At 41.7% G+C, this 18,758-nt stretch overlaps 1 protein-coding gene across 2 annotated transcripts in view; it reads left to right on the top strand.

Annotated features, from left to right (window-relative positions):
- Positions 1-8,192: 8,192 nt before the first annotated feature.
- The window catches only part of DKK3 (dickkopf WNT signaling pathway inhibitor 3), a 68,306-nt gene continuing 57,740 nt past the window's right edge, over positions 8,193-18,758 (top strand). Inside the window, exons 1-4 of one of the 2 annotated variants that reach the window (XM_031944167.1) lie at positions 8,193-8,352; positions 9,188-9,473; positions 17,741-17,878; positions 18,413-18,493. In XM_031944167.1, the coding sequence (XP_031800027.1) occupies positions 9,201-9,473; positions 17,741-17,878; positions 18,413-18,493 (492 nt within the window). In that variant the 5' untranslated portion in view covers positions 8,193-8,352; positions 9,188-9,200. Of the gene's footprint in view, positions 8,353-8,416; positions 8,440-9,187; positions 9,474-17,740; positions 17,879-18,412; positions 18,494-18,758 lie in introns of those variants that run through there. The other variant, XM_031944168.1, reaches the window with a different exon arrangement.

Below are 18,758 nucleotides of genomic sequence, written 5' to 3'. Positions count from 1 at the left end.
GTACAATGGATACAGCCCAGATAGGTCTGAAGTCAGGAAGACTTCAAATCCAGCATAAGACCCTTAGTCATTGTGTGATCACGGGCAAATAATTTTGTCTCAGTTTCCTCATCTGTAAAATGGTACCCATCTTCCAGGGTTGTTGTTTCCTGCAAGATCAGAATAAAATTCTTTTCTGTTTTTACTTAGAGAAATCTCCTTGATTTATTTGAGCCAGTGGTCTTGTCCCACACAAGTCTAAGAGAAAAACATTTATCTCTAACAAATATATTAGAGCTCCCTCATTCAAGTGACCAAGGAGATAAGAGAAACAAGTTAACTCTGATTTAAAATACCTATTCTTTCCCCTCCTCTGACCCCCAGCACACATCCTAAGCTGAGACATTATTAGCACACTATAAATTATATAAAAATATTAGCTTTTATTATTATTACTCCAATACATTTGCATATCAAAATATGTTCACCCATTCTCCTGTCAATGAGCACTCCTTTTGTTTCCAATGCTACGACAACTGGTTTTGAAGAAATGAAAACTACCTCTGCCTTAGACCTTAGAGAATATACTTAACAGTGATATTGATAAGCCAATCAATCAATAAGCATTTATTTAATATCTACTGTGTGCCAGGCACTGAGAAGGTACAGCTTCTAGGGAAAACATAGTAATAATCTTTAAGGTCCCCTGACCTTAAAGTGCTGTTGTTCTAACAATCTGTCAATGAATCTAAAACTCTTCTGGCCTTAGGAGAGTCCTACAAACATTGCTGACTGTCAGGTACATAAAATGCTGGTCAGTGATAACCACTGGCCTCAGGAATATAATAATATTTCTTCCCCTAGATTTTAAGGAAGATATAGCAAGGATCCTGAGGTCCTCTGACCTTAGAGTGCTGTTGTTCTAACAATCTCTCAATGAATCTAAAACTCTTCTGGTCTTAGGAGAGTCCTACAAACAATGCTGACTGTCAGGTACATAAAATGCTGGTCAGTGATAACCGAATTCCTGAGAGCACTCCTCAGTTCTACTTCTGGATCATAAAATTAACATGTCAATGACATGAAGAACTGGATCAGTTTGTCTCCTAGTTCTTGGTTCTTTACTAAATTCTTTTGGAACTTAGTCTGTTTCAGTTAAAATAAACTTTGCCCCTTGACTTAAAGATGGGTTCAAGCCTGCAAATTCTTTTTAGACACCTTGTTAACACCAGTCTGCGACCCTAACCTCTTGAGGGTCTCCTTTTGGACCTTAATAGCACAGTCCCTCAGTCCCTTCAGTAGTTTAAGGGCCTCCTAGAGTTAACTAGGATTCAAAGTACTCATCCTTTCTCCTGCCTCCTCTCCCAAGATCCCTGCACTTGGCCAAAGTGCTTGGGATTCTAGCTATTAAAGAGTCCATTCTCCTTCCCCATCTCTTAATTAGCTTCTGAGTGCCTTTAACTTTTCCTCCTGAGTCATGGCATGTTGGATAATGCTTAATGGCTTATAGGGTGAGTCTCTGTGATGCTTCCTTTTAAAACATCTTTGGTCTATCCTCCACAAAGTGCTTACAACCTAATGAAGGGGGAGAGATGATCAAAGGGAATCTAAGCTTCAGGGAGCAACCATGACTTTATCAATGGGAACCAGCTCTGTGCCAGCAAGTTCCTCAGAACAGAGATATATAATGGGCTCTCCTTAACTGAGGATCCCAGGGAAAATGACTGTAGTGAAGGCTTTCAGGATTCTGCCCGACTCCCTGCATTAACATCCATGTTTTCTCTTCCTCCATAGTATGTAACTGTGTCCTATTTCTAGACTGGGCTACAATCCCAAGCCCAATTTAGGACATGTGCTGGGGGGAGGAGGGGGCAGAGAAGGGGAAAGGATAAGTCCTTTAAGTTATAGTTAACTTGTTTCTCTTATCTCCTTGGTCAATAGTACTGCTTCATTTCAACAAGGGAGCTCTAATACATTTGTGTTTCTCTTAGATTTAAAGTCTGATTAGGAAGCTAGATTAGGAAGGGGAAGGGAACAAGCATTTATTAAGTACCTACTATGTGATAAATACTTTATAAATAAAATTTTATTTGTTTAGGTTTAGGAATACACAGAGAGTCTAGAAAGGAATTCTTTATAACCGAGTCCCCTCCTATCTTTCCTGCCTTCTTACATATATTTTACTCCCCAACATGTATTCTAATCCTGGCCCCAGAGGGTCCTCCTTGCTCTTCCTCTAACAAAACAGTATTTCTTAGCTCCAGGCATTTTCACTGGCTCCTCCATGCTTGTAATATTCTCCCTCCCCAAATCCACTCTATTGGCTTCTCTGACTTCCTTTAAGTCCTAAATAAAATCCCTTCTTGTATAGGAAGACTTTCCCAATCTCTTTTAATTCTAGTGCCTTCCTTTCATTAATTATTTCATATTTATTTCTTCTGTTTATACCTTGCATTGGTTTTATTTGTTTGCATGTTGCCTCCTCCATTTGATTGTAAGCTCCTAGAGGACAGGGACTGTTTTTGTATATCCCTAGAACTTATTATGGCACCTGACACATGGAAAAGCTTAATAAATGTTTGTTGATTGGTTCAATAAACCAGTTTTGATTAACAGGCTAAAGGTTCACTCCTCCTTTCAATGAGCAAATGACACAAATTTATATTTACATCCCTTTATCATCTATCTACCTACTTACCTACCTACCTACCTACCTACCTACCTACCTATCTCTATCTCTGTATAAGTAGATTGTGGTTTTTTCTATCTATAAAAAACTTCCTCTACCAATATGGATGGGCATCTTCTTTATAGTTCAGAGTCTTAGAAAGTAATCTGGGAGTATATTAGAAGGTTAAAAGATTTGATCAGGATCAAAAGCCAGTATGTCAGAAGCAAGACAAATAATCAGGATTACTGAGGTCAATGATTGCTTTGCTATGGCCTGCTGCTTCTTTTCTGCCATTTTAAGGAAGTCTGAGGTCACTATAGCTTTTTTGGGCTACCATGCCATGTTGTTGATGCCCGTTGAGCTTGTAGTCCAATAACCTCTTCTGCCCCCTCTGATTTTTTGCATGAATTTCTATATATCTAAGTTTTAGAGAAATAGTTTTAAAGCTGAAAATTTTTAACTTAAAAAAAAATTTTTTTTGGGGGGGGGAGTATTGTCTAGACTTGTGGTATTATTTCATCAGTGTGAGAGACAAGAAGCATAGAAATTCTTTCTCACACATCAACAACAGCAAGTATCTGTAACTGATAATCTTGGAGAGTTGCCTGAGGGTGTGGGAGACACTGACAAGTTAAGTGACTTGCCCACAATCTTAGAGTTAAGATTTCAACTCAAGTCTTCATGATTCCAAGACCGAACCATTCATTACATGCTTTTCATTTATATCTATGTAGTCTTTTTAGAAGTGACCCATCCATCACTTTAGTTTGGCTTAGATTTAGATCCCAACACTTAGTGACCTAAAGTTTTAACTATAGATCCTAGCTTCATGCCATCTATAAATTTCACTAGCACATAATCTTTGTCTTTATATAAAGCACTGATTTTAAAAAAAAGTTAAATAGTTCTGGACTGCAAGAGACTTTTTTGAAACTGACATTGAACTTTGGATCTATTTTTCTCTTTTATTTTTATTGTTTCTTCTTAATATTTGTTTTTTGAAAATTTTGAGTTCTAAGTTTTCTCCTTGCTCTCTTTCATCCACGAACAGGGGATTATTTGGACCCAGTCCTTCAACTGTACTGAATCCTTCTTCCATCTCTTCATCTTGTTAAATAAAGTCAACAAATCAAACTGTGCATACCCTTTGATCCAGCAGTGTTTCTACTGGGTTTATACCCTAAAGAGATACTTAAAAAGGGAAAGGGACCTGTATGTGCCAAAATGTTTGTGGCAGCCTGTGGTGGTTTTCCTGGAGGCAGCCTTAGTCTCAGTTGAAATAAATAATTACTCCATTATCACAGCCAGCTGGTAAAAATGCAAACGTTTATTTCTTCTTCCAAAATAACCCGGTTAGTTGAGGCTTATCTCTCTGCCTGGCTCCAAGAGATCTTGCAGCTTTGTCCTTGGCTTCTGCCTCTGTTTTCTTCAGCCTCCAGCCAGCTCCGACTTGTGGCTTCTCAATCTACAACTGAGGCGAGTAGGCTTCTGTATCTCCCAGAGTGCTCTATCTCCAACCCCAGTTGAAGTTCCCCAGAACTCTCTCGAGTGGCTCATAGGAACTGAATTTATGCTACTTCTCTGAGAGTGGGATTGTGGGATATCTCCCAGCATGATCTCCGAAATCTCCCAAACATGTGAACTCCATTGATTTCTTAGATACTTATGATCTCTCTAAAGGTATGAACACAAGCATTGTTTCCATCAGTTGTACTTAGTACCTAGTTCAAGTTCTGGCCCAAAATAACTCTTTCTAAGATTAAATTAACTCCGATGGCTTAACACTTTGTAAAGATTCCAACAGCAGCCCTGTTTGTAGTGGCCAGAAGCTGGAAAATGAATGGATGCCCATCAATTGGAAAATGGTTGAGTAAATTGTGGTATATGAATGTTATGGAATATTATTGTTCTGTAAGAAATGACCAGCAGGACGAATACAGAGAGGCCTGGAGAGAATTACATGAACTGACGCTGAGCAAAATGAGCAGAACCAGGAGATCATCATATACCTCAACAACGATACTGAATGAGGATGTATTCTGATGGAAGTGGATTTCTTCACAAAGAGAAGATCTAACTTCGTTTCAGTTGATCAAGGATGGACAGAAGCAGCTACACCCAAAGAAAGAACACTGGGAAATGAATGTAAACTGCTTGCATTTTTGTTCTTCTTCCTAGTTTGTTTATACCTTCTAAATCCAATTCTCCCTGAGCAACAAGAAAACTGTTCGGTTCTGCACACATATATTGTATCCAAGATCTACTATAACCTATTTAACATGTATAGGACTGCTTGACATCTTGGGGAGAGGGTGGAGGGAGGGAGGGGAAAAATTGGAACAGAAGTGAGTGCAAGGGATAATGTTGTAAAAAATTACCCTGGCATGGGTTCTGTCAATAAAAAGTTATTATATATATATATATATATATATACATATATATATATATACATATATATATATATAGAAAGAAAGAAAGAAAGAAAGAAAGAAAGAAAGAAAGAAAGAAAGAAAGAAAGAAAGAAAGAGAAAGAAAGAAAGAAAGAAAGAAAGAAAGAAAGAAAGAAAGCCAACAAGCACCTATTAAATGCCAGGCTCCAGAATTAGAGCTATGGCTACAAAGAAAGGCAAAAAACAAAACTAAAAAAAAAACAAAAAACTATCAACAACCCATCAATAGCCAGACAAACAAACAAATAAAACTAGTCTTGCCTTGAAAGACAATATGCAAAACAACTACACACAAACAGGGTATATAAACAGGATAAATGGGAAGACACTAGAATTAAGAGAGAAATCAAGAAAGTCTTCTCAAAGAAAGTGAGATTTTAACCGAGACTTCAATGAAATCAGGAGATGGAAAGGAGAAGGGAGAGAATTCCAGAATACGGAGAGCTGAGAGATGAAGTATTTTGCTTAAGAAACAACATGGAGGTTATCGGATGGAAGAGTATGTAAGGCTAAGTAAAGTGTAAGATGAAAGGAAAGGTAGAAGGACTTTGGATGCCAAACAGGATTTTGTATTTGATTCTTGAGATGACAGGAGCCACTAGAGCTTATTTAGCTTGGAGATGACCCAGACTTCGCTTTAGGAAAATCAACTTGGTATCTGATTGGAGAATAGTTTGGAATAGGGTTAGATGAGTCAGAGAAGACCAACCATACGGTTATTACAAGAATCCAGGCATGGGTAATGAAAACATTCCCCAGAATGGTGACAGTCAGACAGGGGCACATATAAAATATGTTATAAAGGTAAAAATCAACAGCATTTGGCAACTGATTGGAATAGGGGAGGTGAGAGAGACTGAGAAGTAGAAAACAACACCTAGATTTATGAACCTGGATTACTGGAATAGTGTTACTTTCCACAATAATGGGGAAATTTGGAAAAGGGGGAGTTTAAAGGGAAACGAAGATGATGTTTATAACGAAAGAGAGAGAGATGGTCAATCCATTTATACTCTGTCCCTATCATTGCTCTGTTAAAGGAGTCATCAGAATCTGGAGCTGTGAATTTACTAACGTAGGGAATTCTCCCAAAACAGCTTGGTACCTTTTCTTCAACCTGGAGAGTTTTTTGTGGGTAATGAGAGACTTGAGTGATTTGCCCAAAGTTACACAACTAGTGTGCGTCATATGCAGGCCTTGAACTCAGCTTTTTTTGATTTTGGAGCAGATTCTCCCTCCACTACTCTATGCTGCCCTCTCAGGTGAGAGTCTGCAAGCAAGAAAATGGAGCTGCGGATGGTATGGATTGATCCTGTACTGCTGCTGGATTCTCTGGTTCTTAGTGGTGGCTCTCTCCTTTTAAGCCCTTCCTTTTAGGTCAGTGACTTAGAAAGACGATCCCCCTACTCCCCACCTCTTGCCCCACTGCTAATTTTGTTCCCACTTCAATGTCAAGATGAGATGGGGTTTGAAGTGCCCAGTTGAAATAGCCCTTGGTTGTTCCTGGTCTACACTGATTGTGGGGTGGAGGTAGTATCTGGGGATTTTGTTAAGCTCATTTCCAAAATATATAGAGAATTAACTCTAATTTATAAAAAATCAAGCCATTCTCCAATTGAAAAATGGTCAAAGGATATGAACAGACAATTCTCAGATGAAGAAATTGAAACTATTTCTAGTCATATGAAAAGATGCTCCAAGTCATTATTAATCAGAGAAATGCAAATTAAGACAACTCTAAGATACCACTACACACCTGTCAGATTGGCTAAGATGACAGGAAAAAATAATGATGATTGTTGGAGGGGATGCGGGAAAACTGGGACATTGATGCATTGTTGGTGGAGTTGTGAACGAATCCAACCATTTTGGAGAGTAGTCTGGAACTATGCTCAAAAAGTTATCAAACTGTGCATACCCTTTGATCCAGCAGTGTTACTACTGGGATTATATCCCAAAGAGATTATAAAGAAGGGAAAGGGACCTGTATGTGCACGAATGTTTGTGGCAGCCCTTTTTGTAGTGGCTAGAAACTGGAAACTGAATGGATGCCCATCAGTTGGAGAATGGCTGAATAAACTGTGGTATATGAATATTATGGAATATTACTGTTCTGTAAGAAATGACCAACAGGATGATTTTAGAAAGGCCTGGAGAGACTTACACGAACTGATGCTGAGTGAAATGAGCAGGACCAGGAGATCATTATATACTTCAACAACAATACTATATGATGACCAGTTCTGATGGATCAGGCCATCCTCAGCAACGAGATCAACCAAATCATTTCTAATGGAGCAGTAATGAACTGAACTAGCTATGCCCAGAAAAAGAACTCTGGGAGATGACTAAAAAACCATTACATTGAATTCCCAATCCCTATATTTATGCCCACCTGCATTTTTTATTTCCTTCACAAGCTAATTGTACAATATTTCAGAGTCTGATTCTTTTTGTACAGCAAAATAACTTTTTGGTCAGGTATACTTATTGTGTATCTAAGTTATATTTTAATATATTTAACATCTACAGGTCATCCTGCCATCTGGGGAAGGGGGTGGGGGGGGTAAGAGGTGAAAAATTGGAGTAAGAGGTTTGGCAATTGTTAATGCTGTAAAGTTACCCATGCATATATCCTGTAAATAAAAGGCTATTAAAAAAAAAAAAAAGATGGGTCTAATCTCTTTGGGTTAGGGAAACTGAGGCAGGGGCCGGGATGAGGAGAAAGGAGGGAATGGATTTGTCCCAGGTTATACAGCCAGTTAGTGGAAGAATTGCCACTACAGCATAGCTTTCCTTTTTCTAAAGCCAGGTTCTCCCTTTCCCCGCACCTTTACCCACCGCGAAAATAAGGCCCCTGGGTGCTGGGTCCCTATGGGCTCCCCGAGCTCCGACCAAGCTGCCCGAAGCCTCAGTAATTGCGGGTGCGTCTTGCTCGGCTTGGTCGGAGCCCCAGGACCCCTCAGTCCTCCCCACCCCACCCCGCCCCTCTCCCAGGCATCTCGGACCGCCCCGGGAGCGCCCGGGCTCCAGCCAATCGCGGAGGGCTGCGCAGACGGCCCGCCTCCCATCGGACTGCCGGGCGGCGGGCAGGCAGGCTGACCGGGAGCGGAGCTGCGGACGCACCGCAGGCGGGTACCAGCCGCCGCATCTCCCTGTCCTTTGGGTCCGGCCCTCCTGCTCCGGACACCCGCGGGAGCCGCCCAGCTCTCCCCGCGGCAGCGGCGGCGGCGGCCATTCGGGGAAGCGCAGGTCAGCCCAGCCAAGGCCACCTCGATCCAGGGTGGGCGGCGGCGGAGGCCCGAGCCGGGGGAGGGGGCGAGCGAGCCGGGAGAGGGGGTGAGAGTGCATCCCCGGGGACCAGGCACGGAGGGCTACAGGCTGGAAGCAGCTCGGCGGGGCGGGGAGGGTGGGGGGAGGCGGCAGTGCCTGGAGGAGGGGGAGGACTCTGAACCAGGGACTGGGGGCATCCCTGGAGAGCAGCTGAAGAGAACCAGGGCGGGGGAAAATGAAAGGTAACATTGAAGGGAGGGGGGAAAGGGAGAGGTAGGATGAAGGAAGGGTGGCCAGACAGCTCTGAAAGCGACCCGGCATCCCTAGGGAGGGGCTGGAAGGAGCAGGATGGAGGAGAGCTGGGAGGGAGATTGGAGGTTAATGGGGAGGCAGGGAGAAGGGCTGGAAGGGGACTTATGGAGACGGCGCTGGGAGGGGTCTCAAGGAAAAGACGGGGGGAATCCCTGGGGAAAGGCTGGGAGGAGCGTGAAAGGAAGGGGAGGAATTAGAGGGGACCAGGAGAAAGGGAAGGAGAAGGAGCAGGACTGGAAGGGGGGACTTTCCTGGAGAAAAGCCAGAGGGAGCTGGGGAGCGAGGCACGGAGTCTATAGGGCCAGCCCTGGCTGGGGGATCGGGGCTGAGACTAGGGCTGGGCTCCGAGCCAAGGCCTAGAGCATCTCCTTGGAGCTGGGTAGAAGAAAGGAGGAAGGGCTGACCGGCTGCAGGGGAAGGGAAGGGTGCCGAGGTTGGCAGCGAACTGCGGGGACAGGGCAGCAGCGGGACCTGAGTCACCCCCCGGCTCTTTCCCGCACAGGCAGTCGCTGAGGATGCTGCTGCTCGAGAGGATGCTGCTGTTCCCCAGGCTGCTGCTGCTCGGGCTCCTGGCTGGGGCTGGGCGAGCTGCCCCGGCCTCCTCCGCCCTGCCCAGCAGCCCTTCCTCCTTCCCCATGGGCCCCTTCCCCACCTCCCAGGCCCTGCGGGAAGGGCCCCCGCCCGCCCTCACCTTTCCACAGGAGGAAGCCACCCTCGATGAGATGTTCCGTGAAGTGGAGGAATTAATGGAAGACACGCAGCACAAGCTGCAGAGCGCCGTGGAGGAGGTGGGTGCGGGGACCCAGAGAGCAAACCCGCTTCAAGGCTCTGGAGCCTGAAGCCCAAGGAAGCTCAGCTGGGGGCCGGGTTAGGGGTCCTGTGCGGGAGGGCGGAGTTCATCTGTGCCCCAGGTCAGCCAGTCAGTCTACAAGCATTTACAAGCACACATTAGACGCTGGGCACTCTCCTAAGAACAGGTGGCCATGGCCCAGCCATCTGGGGCTAGGCACCCACCCTGCCTTCGGAGAGGGAATTGAAAAGACCTGACTGGACTCAGGAAAGAAGTAGCCGGAGCCTTTTTCTTGGAAAGCTTGAGGATGACAACCCCCATTTGCTATTCCGTGATTCACTGGAGCTGGGATTTCCTGCTGATGAGCACATCCCTGCATCCAGGTGTTTTCTCCTCTACCTGGTGCCCTGTGGCTACTTCCAGCCTCTATCAAAGGGGAACTAGTAATCGAAAAGAATCCTGGGAAGTTTAAGGTCTTTATTATTAACCAAAATACTATTTGGAGCTAAGAAAAAGAAGTGTAAATACTGTTGCCCCTGGACCTCCCCAATGAGGTTAGGTCTTCAAAGTCACTCATCTGAACATCCCAACAGGAATTAATTAAGCATTCATACTGTTCAAGGCACCATGCTAGGTTCTGGAAGTACAAATACAACAATCCCTGTCCTCCGGGAGCTTACAGTTTACTGAGGGATAGGACATATAAATAAGTTAGAGAGACAGAGACAGACAGACAGAGACAGGGACAGAGAGACAGAGACAAGAGTCAGAGAGAGAGGGAGGGAGGGAAGGAGAGACATAAAAGCTTCCCACAGGAAGAAGAGAAATTACTTTAAAAAGCAACAATGAAGAAGGAATATATTCCAGACATAGGAATATCAGGAAAGAGCTGCGGCAAAAACACTGGCAGGAAATAGAGTTTTGACTCTGGAAAATAGAGGTCCAGTTTGGCTGAGACATAGAGAATTTACAAGAAAGCAATGTGAAATAGTCTGGAAATGTAGGTTGGAGCCAGATAGTAGAGGGCTGTAAGTGTCAAGATGAGGAGTGTGGATTTTATCCTCAAGGTAATAGGAGGCACTGAAAATTTTTGAGTAAATGAGTGATTTTTCTGGCTTTAGGAAGATTATGTTGGCAGCTATGTGCACATGACAGAATAGAGGTGGGAATACCGAAAACTGATATCCCAACTAAGAGCTGGTTCCAACAGGCCAATGGAGAGGCGCTGAAGGCCTCATGTAGGGCAATGAGTTTCTGAGACATGAGACGATCTAGAGTTTGAGCAAGATTCCAAGGACACAGTTACTAGTATTGCAAGTTCCTGGACCCTCTCCAATAGTATGGTCCATTGCCCTATTCTTTTATAGTATTGTTGGGGTTTCTGGTTCTGTGAAACTGCTTTCTCATGTCACGGCCCTTGATCTGAAGGCAAGTGTGTACCAGTGTCATGGGAAGGTGGGTGGCTTAGCAGTTCCTTTCCTTTTTATGAGGAAGCTAAACTGCCCCAAATTGCATTCCCCTTGGCCTATTAACCATTTTTATTTACTTTTAAAATATTTTAATATCATCCATTTTTTTGTTAATGCTACAGTAATTTCTGGGTATCATGTTACCTCAACAACCTAGGAGTGAACCTTCTCTTCTAATAAATAAAAACAATTTCAAAATCCATTTAAAAATAATTGATAATATAACTATACCTGACAGTGTATTTTGCCATTCCCTCACCTCTTAGCTAGGAAGGAGTAATGGTTCATTTTCTGTTTGGAGTCAAGATTGAGTATTAAAATCACTCAGAGTTCATTGACCTGTCTTTTTTCAGGGCTTAAAATTTGAAATTATCCTTCTGATTCAGTAGATATACTTTTCAGAAAGGAGTCAGCTAGAAATCCAAAGTGACAGGAAGCTCAAGACTGGTCCTTTTCTTCTTTAGAGAGGCTTTGACCAAGCTCATGCCTTTGTCTTATTCAATCCAATGCCAAGGAAAGTTTCCAAGTTGTGTGGACTCCACCTTACCCAGAGTACTATATGTAACACTTTGTTTAAATATGAAGATGTTTTTCATCAAAGGGAATAGTTCTTTTATTTTTTCCTAGTCCTGGGTTATGTTGAGGGTCTCTATTACATCTTCTAGTTTAAGATATGGACTAGGCCAGCCTGTATCAGAAGATCAGAAAGAGTTAGAAGAAATCTTCCAAAATCATCTGGAAATCAACTCAACTCATCTAGTCTATACCCTCCCTTTGATTTTACATTTAAGGAAACAGAGATCTTAAGAGGTAAATTGGTCATGATTAAATGGAGTCCACATAGAATTGAGGAATTCCCAATCCACATCTTGATTCTACAGCTTGGCCAAGTCACTTAATTTTTCTAAGCCTCTCATTGCTTCATATTTAGTCTAAGAGGAAAATTTAGATCATGTTTAATATCTCTATGAGCCCTGACTTTATAATCCCATGATCCTATGGCTAAAGGCAGCTGCCCCAGTGAATCCCACATTTTACAGTCTGTGTTTGATTCCAAGCCCACACAAAAATGGCCCAGATTCTGGCCCTCCCATTTTCTATTTCCTGATGTCTGCCAAAGGGTTCTAGAATGGAGTGATAGGATGGAGGGGGCCAGATAGTCCAATAAAACAGCACTTCAATGTAACTTTATTATTTCAGAGTTGGCTCAGCTAATCCTGCCTCCGTTCTCAGAGAAATATGATTATTCGAACCCTGGCCTTTCTCAAGGCTGACTCATCCATTTCCTTTAGCTTGTTTCATTTTCTAGTCAAGAAAGTGGATTCCCACCAGGAAGAAAGAAGCCAACCCTGTATTTTATTTCAGTGTTGAAACTTTTTTCCATTTTCTATAAAACTTGAATTGGCATTTGAAACTTTAACTCCAAACAGGCATTGGTGTTAGAAGGAATCTGGGAATGACTTGATTGACCAAATGTAAATTTAAAGTGTAGCCATGTCTCATTTTGTGGCTAAATTATCCGTGATGGCCAGATGTTACTCAAATCACCAGTTAGTATTCCATAATGGGCATTGGCTAAGAGTATTGCGAGGGTTTAGTTTAAATTGTTCCATGATGCTAGGAAAAAAAAAAAGACAAAACTAGTGATGGAAAGATAGGAATATGGAGTGTCAGTGACACAGTCTGAATATCTGACTTTAATTAAATCCCCAAGTCACTTCATTTTCTTCTACTTTTAAAATGTTTTAATATCATCCTTTTTTTGGTTAACATCACAGCAATTTCTGGGTATCATCTTATCTCAACCTTTTCTTCTAATAAATAGTAAACTTAAAATTCACTATTTTCAGTGAAAGTAAAAAATGAACCTTTTCTTCTAATAAATAAAAACCTCAGTGTCTTTATCTGAAAAATGGAGACAATAATATTTATTAAGTATTATTAAGGTAAGTACTTATTTACCTTGTGGGATAGAGGAGCAAATGAGATAATTCAATTCAATAGGATATTGAATTGAAACATCTATGTTTCAGGTAGCATGCTGGGTACTAGGGACATAAAGATATAAACAACCGCCCTTGACTTTAAGGGATTTACATTTTAATGGGGCTGCTACAACAACTTACAACTAAAACCAACATATATGAATAGTAACACAAAGTAACTTTAAGAAGGAAAGATCCCATGTATCTGAGCTGGGTTTTGAAGGAAGTGAAGATAAAATAGACACATATCCCTGACCTGGGAGACCATTTATACAATGACATAGAGGCAGGAGATGGGATGTAGTGAATGGAACAAGTTTAAATTGTTAAGGAAATGCTTGTAAATGTATATAAGGGTGAACCAGAAGGTATACTTGTTCCAGTGACACAAGGACATACTTTCTCTCTCTCTAAGAGTTGTTTCCTCACTTGCAAAATGAGGTCAGAATAGACAATCTGTAAATTCCCTTTTAGCTTTAAATCTTTGACTCTGTTAGCTTCTGAAGTACTCTTCCAGTTCAGAGTCTATGATACCAACCTGTCAAGAAGTTAACTTAACAGAGTCAAAGATTTAAAGTCAGTACCTCCTGAAGTAGCCCATTCTACTTCTGGACAGCTCAAGTTAGGAAGTTTCCCCTTAAACATGTTCAGTCATTTTTCAATCACATACCATTCTTTGTGACACCATTTGGGGTATTCCTGGCAAAGATACTGGAGTGAGTTCCTTCTCTAGCCCATTTTACAGGTAAGAAAACTGAGACAGAGTTAAGTGACTTGCCCAGGGTCACAAGTGTCTGAGGTCAGATTATGAACTCAGAAAGATGAGTCTTCCTAACAACAGACCTGGTACTCTTATCAACTGTGCCGGTGGGATCATCATAAGCCCTGTACCTGTCCAACCCCCTATACATACAAGAGTCTAAATCTGCAACTTCTACCCATTGCTTTGACTTCTGCCTTTTAGATACAAGTGGAATAAGACTAATTTCTAATTATTTCTTGCTAATGCTTTACCTCCTGATGCAGATACATGGCACAGTGGATAGAGTACTGGGCCTGGACTTAGGAAGATGAGTTCCAATCTACTCTGAGATATTTAGTAGCTGTGTGATCCTGGGCAAGTTATTTATCCTCTGCCTCAATTTCCTCAACTGTAAAATGTGAGGATTATAATCTTCCATGATTGTTGTAAGGAAATGAGATAATATCTGTAAATCACCTTCTATATAGTAAGTGCCTAATAAATGCTTGTTTTCTTCATTTCTATTTAATCCCCTGGTAGTTTCACACACACACACACACACACACACACACACGAAGGCGGGTGTGATATATTTTTCATGAAAGCAATAATGTTCTTATCAAGGCAGTTTTGTTGCTTTTCCAGTGCTGAAGAGCAGGGATCATACAGACCTTACTCAATTTAAAGCTTCATTTTAAAAAATATAGTTATATTATGATTTTTCCATTAAATTTATTTTCAACATTTGACATGGTCCAACTCATCAGGCTGTTGGTTTCCTGAAAATGGGTGAAAAAACAAGTTATCTTCAGTTTTAAATTGTTGGCAGAAGATGTGAGTAAAGTGCCAGGCATCTGCATTACAGATTGATGCTGTCATCGGGTTTGGTGATAACAGCAGTTAATACTTCTGCCTAGCTCTCTGTAGTTTGCAAAATGTTTTCATGTGTTCTGGTACATTTGATCCTCACAATAGCCTTTCAAGTTTTAAAAAAAAAAGGTGGGGACTAAGGATTGGGCTCCCAGTAATTTACAGACGCAGTTTGGTACAGTTAAGAGAGAATTTGATGTGAGATCAGGAAAAACTAGATTTGAATCTTGCCTCAAATGCTTACTAGTTATTTAACCCTAGGGAATTACTTCCCTTGCTGTTATTTCAAAGGGTTGTTTGGGAGATCAATGAAATAATCTAAGTAAACTTTGATGAGCTATATCATTATTGCTTGTTGGTTTTCTCCTACTGGCATTGTAGTCTGGGAGATTCTAGTCCCTACTCTGCTAGAGGCAGTGTGGTATAATGGATAAAGCAATGGTATCATGAAATCCTGGCTTTGAATCTCATCTCAGAATTCATTAACTATGTAATGACTCTAGCCAATCAATCAACAAGCATTTTGTACATGTCTGCTTTGTTCTAGACAGTGGACTATGCACCCGGAATGCAAATACAAAGAACAAAACAATCCTTACTTTCAGGGATTTTATAATCTAGCAAGTAATCCTATCAAGGCAAATGTCCGGACCTCAGTTTTATAATCTGTAAAATGGGAAGGGGATAGACTAGGTGATCTCTAAAATCCCTTTTAGTCCTAAATCTATAATTCTACTAGCTGTATAACCTTATACTTGCAGCATTCCTGGGCCTCAGTTTCTCACATGTGCAATGCAGAGGTCAGACAGATTTAGAACTGGAAGGGACCATAGAGATTGCCTAGTTCAAACTGCTTATTTTATAGAGAAGAAACTGAGACCCAGAAAGGATTGACTTATCTGAGCCTATAAGAACCAGAATATGAACTGAGATCATCTTCCTCTGCATCCTGTGCTCTTTCTATCACTCCCTGCTGCCTCTCCAACCCTTCCCATAGCATTCTCTGTTTATTTATGATCATGGCAAACCTAATCACTCGCTATGTTGTTAGATTGCCTTATTGCTAGGTGGGTGGGGCCCAAGTTCTGAGCTGGGATGAATGCCTTTCCCCTATTATCACATTATGGCTCTGTAATGGGCTCGTGGAAACAATAAGTTATGTATGTGCCATATTTAATAGGCTATATAGTTTTTCTGTGTTGAATGTAACATGCTAAATGCCCAAGTTTGCCTGCTAGGGCAATAATAGTTATGGCTGCATAAAATTTCCATGATAAAATTGCACTTTCCATGGTTTATGATGCTGTTAAGAGGGCTTTAACTTATTCTGCTGAGAATGATTTTACACAAAGGCTCATTTCTGTTGCATTAAATGAAGTGGAGACTTGCTCATCATTTGGTTATTTGACCAATATAGGAAACCAAATTGGATCATTCAGATGCCAGAGTGGATTGTTTCCCCTTGGCTTAGATATCTAGCTAGCTAGATCATTTATTCAGCTCTTACTATTTGCTAGGCACTGAAGCTGCAGAGAACAAATTAACCACATCGTGACCAGATTGCCACGTCTTTCTTAGTAGATGACCTGACTTTCTACTTAGTGGAGAATGACCTGGTCTCAGTGCCCATCTATAGCCATACCTAAATCCATCCTTCTCATAGAAAATACCTCTCCTCTCTGAACTAACTCCTTTTGGTGCTTGGTGGGGTTGGCCATATTTACCTGTTGAATGACAGAGATCATTGTCCAACTTAAACCCATTTCTCTCAGCTTAGCCTAAAGTGGTATGACATCACCCGTTTGATTTTCCCTTCCTCCAGCTCCAATCATCACTGTCCAGGCTGCCCATCCCTGGTAGTGCTCTATGTTGTCAGTGACTCACTTTAGAACTGGCCCCAACCTCCAGATGTGGCCAAACAAAGAATAATAGCACTTACATTCTTGTTCTATTGCTTAAGGCTTCAGCGGATGTGCTTTTTCCATCCCCTCCCCACCATGTGCTAGAGGCAATTGGGTGGCACAGTGCTGGATTTGGAGTATCTGGCTTCAGATATTTACTAGTTGTGTGACCCAGGACAAATGCTTTAACCCCATGTGCTTTAGTTTCCTCATCTGTAAAATAGGAATAATAATAGCACCAATCTTAGAGGGTTATTATGAGGATCTGGTGAGATAATAATTAGAAAGCACTTGACACCTACAAGGTACTTAATGTTTATTGATTAATCAAAGCACTTAGCATTAGTACCTGGTATATAAAAAGTGCTCAATACAGTATACTTGTTAGTTATTATTATTATTAGCTATTATTTTCATTTTTATCAGTTTTTCAAAGAGCCATATCTACTGAGGGAGAGAGTGGTTAGTGGATAGAGAGCATCAGGTCTGAAGTCAGGAAGATCTGAGTTCAAATCTACTCAAACACTTACTAGTTGTGTGACCCTGGGAAAATCACTTAACCTCTCTTTGCCTCAGTTCCTCATCTGTAAAATGGGGGATTCACTGGAGAAGGAAATGGCGTACTACTCCAGTATCTTTGTCAAGAAAACTCCATGGACTTTGTCCATGGTGTCAAGTAGAGTTGGATATGACTAATTTACTGAACAACATACTTGTTCTTAGGTTCTCTGTCTGCAAAGAGTAGGTTTCATAGAATCCCAGAATTACTATGGAAAATATTTCTCTTTGAAATTAACCTCTTCTTCTCTTAAGCTAGTATAAAGTTGTACTAAGATTTTTGGAATGTCATATATTCTGATTTTTATCCATTTCTGATTTCCTCCCCTGCTACTGGAGTGCACAGATTCATTTATATTCTCTTTATGTCTCTTTGTCTGTCTGTGTTCTCTCTCGCCCTTCCTCCCTCTCTGTTTCTCTCTTTCCTTCCTTCCCTCCCTCTCCCTTTCTCTCCCTCTCCTTCTCCTCTCTCTTTCTCCTTTTCCTCTCCCCCTTCTCTCTGTCTCTCTCTTTCATTCTCTCTCTTTTTCTCTCTGTGTTACTCTTTCTGTGTTTTTCTCTCTCTGTTTCCCTCTTTCCCCTCTGTCTCTCTCCCTCCCTCCCCGCTTCCTTCTTTTCCCTCTCCAGGCATTGACCCCCACTTTCCACCATCCCACTGATGACTTCTCTAGTCTCTTGGGCTCTGGCTGATAATTTTCAGAGGCCTCAAATTGCTCATCCAGCTTTTATTGAATTTGTAGATGAAAGCAGAGGAGGAAGCAACCAAAGGCTCAGCAGAAGTGAGCCTGCAAGATCTGCCTCCCAATTTCCACAATGATTCCCACAGTGAAATTAAGGTTGGAAACAGAACCATTTACAGGCACCAGGAAATTGACAAGGTAAGGAGTGTGCAGCCCCTCATCACACCTGTAACATGGAAGGGGAAGGGGGCTCCTGTCCACGGGCAAACTGAGATCTTGCAAATCTTTTTTTCCAGAGAGATCTCCCACCTGAGACTATGTGGAGCGAGCTCAGGCTGTAAGACTTGCCTCATTCACTGAACCAATATTTCTACTGTTTCCACATGGAGATAATAATTACAGCCAGGGGCAACAATTAATTTCTCCTTTTCACATGATTTGTTGGATGGGGGGGAGACCCCTGGGGCAGGTGCAGGGGCCTATTGGGGGGTTCAGGCCAGACACTTCCTGGGAAAGTGCTTGAGACACTGATTCGCTGAGAAGGCTTGTGGGGATCATTGTCATCATTATTTAGGGTCGAATCTGATTACTTTTCATGTGATTGTGAAAGAAAGGGTGAGTGTTAGTAGTGAAGCTGCTTTTCCAGATGTCTCCCCTCAGGAAATCCCGCTCGGGATGAATCTGAAAGCCTGTATTCCATTTGTCCTTACTGTGCCAATATTTCCATCCTAGATAACCAACAATCAAACTGGACAAACAGTCGTTTCAGAGACCATTATTACCACCATAAAGGATGAAGAGAAAAGGAATCACGTAAGTCCTGGCTATTCCTTCTTTATTTCCAGTATTCCAAACATATCAAACTCAAGCACTGGCTTCTACCACAAGCAAGAGGACAGGATTATGTTTAGGATCAAAAAATTTGTGAAGAGGTCATGTTATCCAATGTTGCCATTTTACAGATGAGAAAAATGAGGGCCACAGGGCAGATCTGTTAAGAGACTTCAGAAGTCACATCTAGACAGATTGGAAAAGTATTTATTAAGCACTTATTGTGTTCCTGATATGGTTCTAAGAA

Source organism: Sarcophilus harrisii, chromosome 6 (genome assembly GCF_902635505.1).
Source record: "Sarcophilus harrisii chromosome 6, mSarHar1.11, whole genome shotgun sequence".
NCBI classification, from domain to species: Eukaryota; Metazoa; Chordata; class Mammalia; order Dasyuromorphia; family Dasyuridae; genus Sarcophilus; species Sarcophilus harrisii.
The sequence above is the reverse complement of the archived record's forward strand: the minus strand, read 5'-3'. Positions and strand labels throughout refer to the sequence as shown.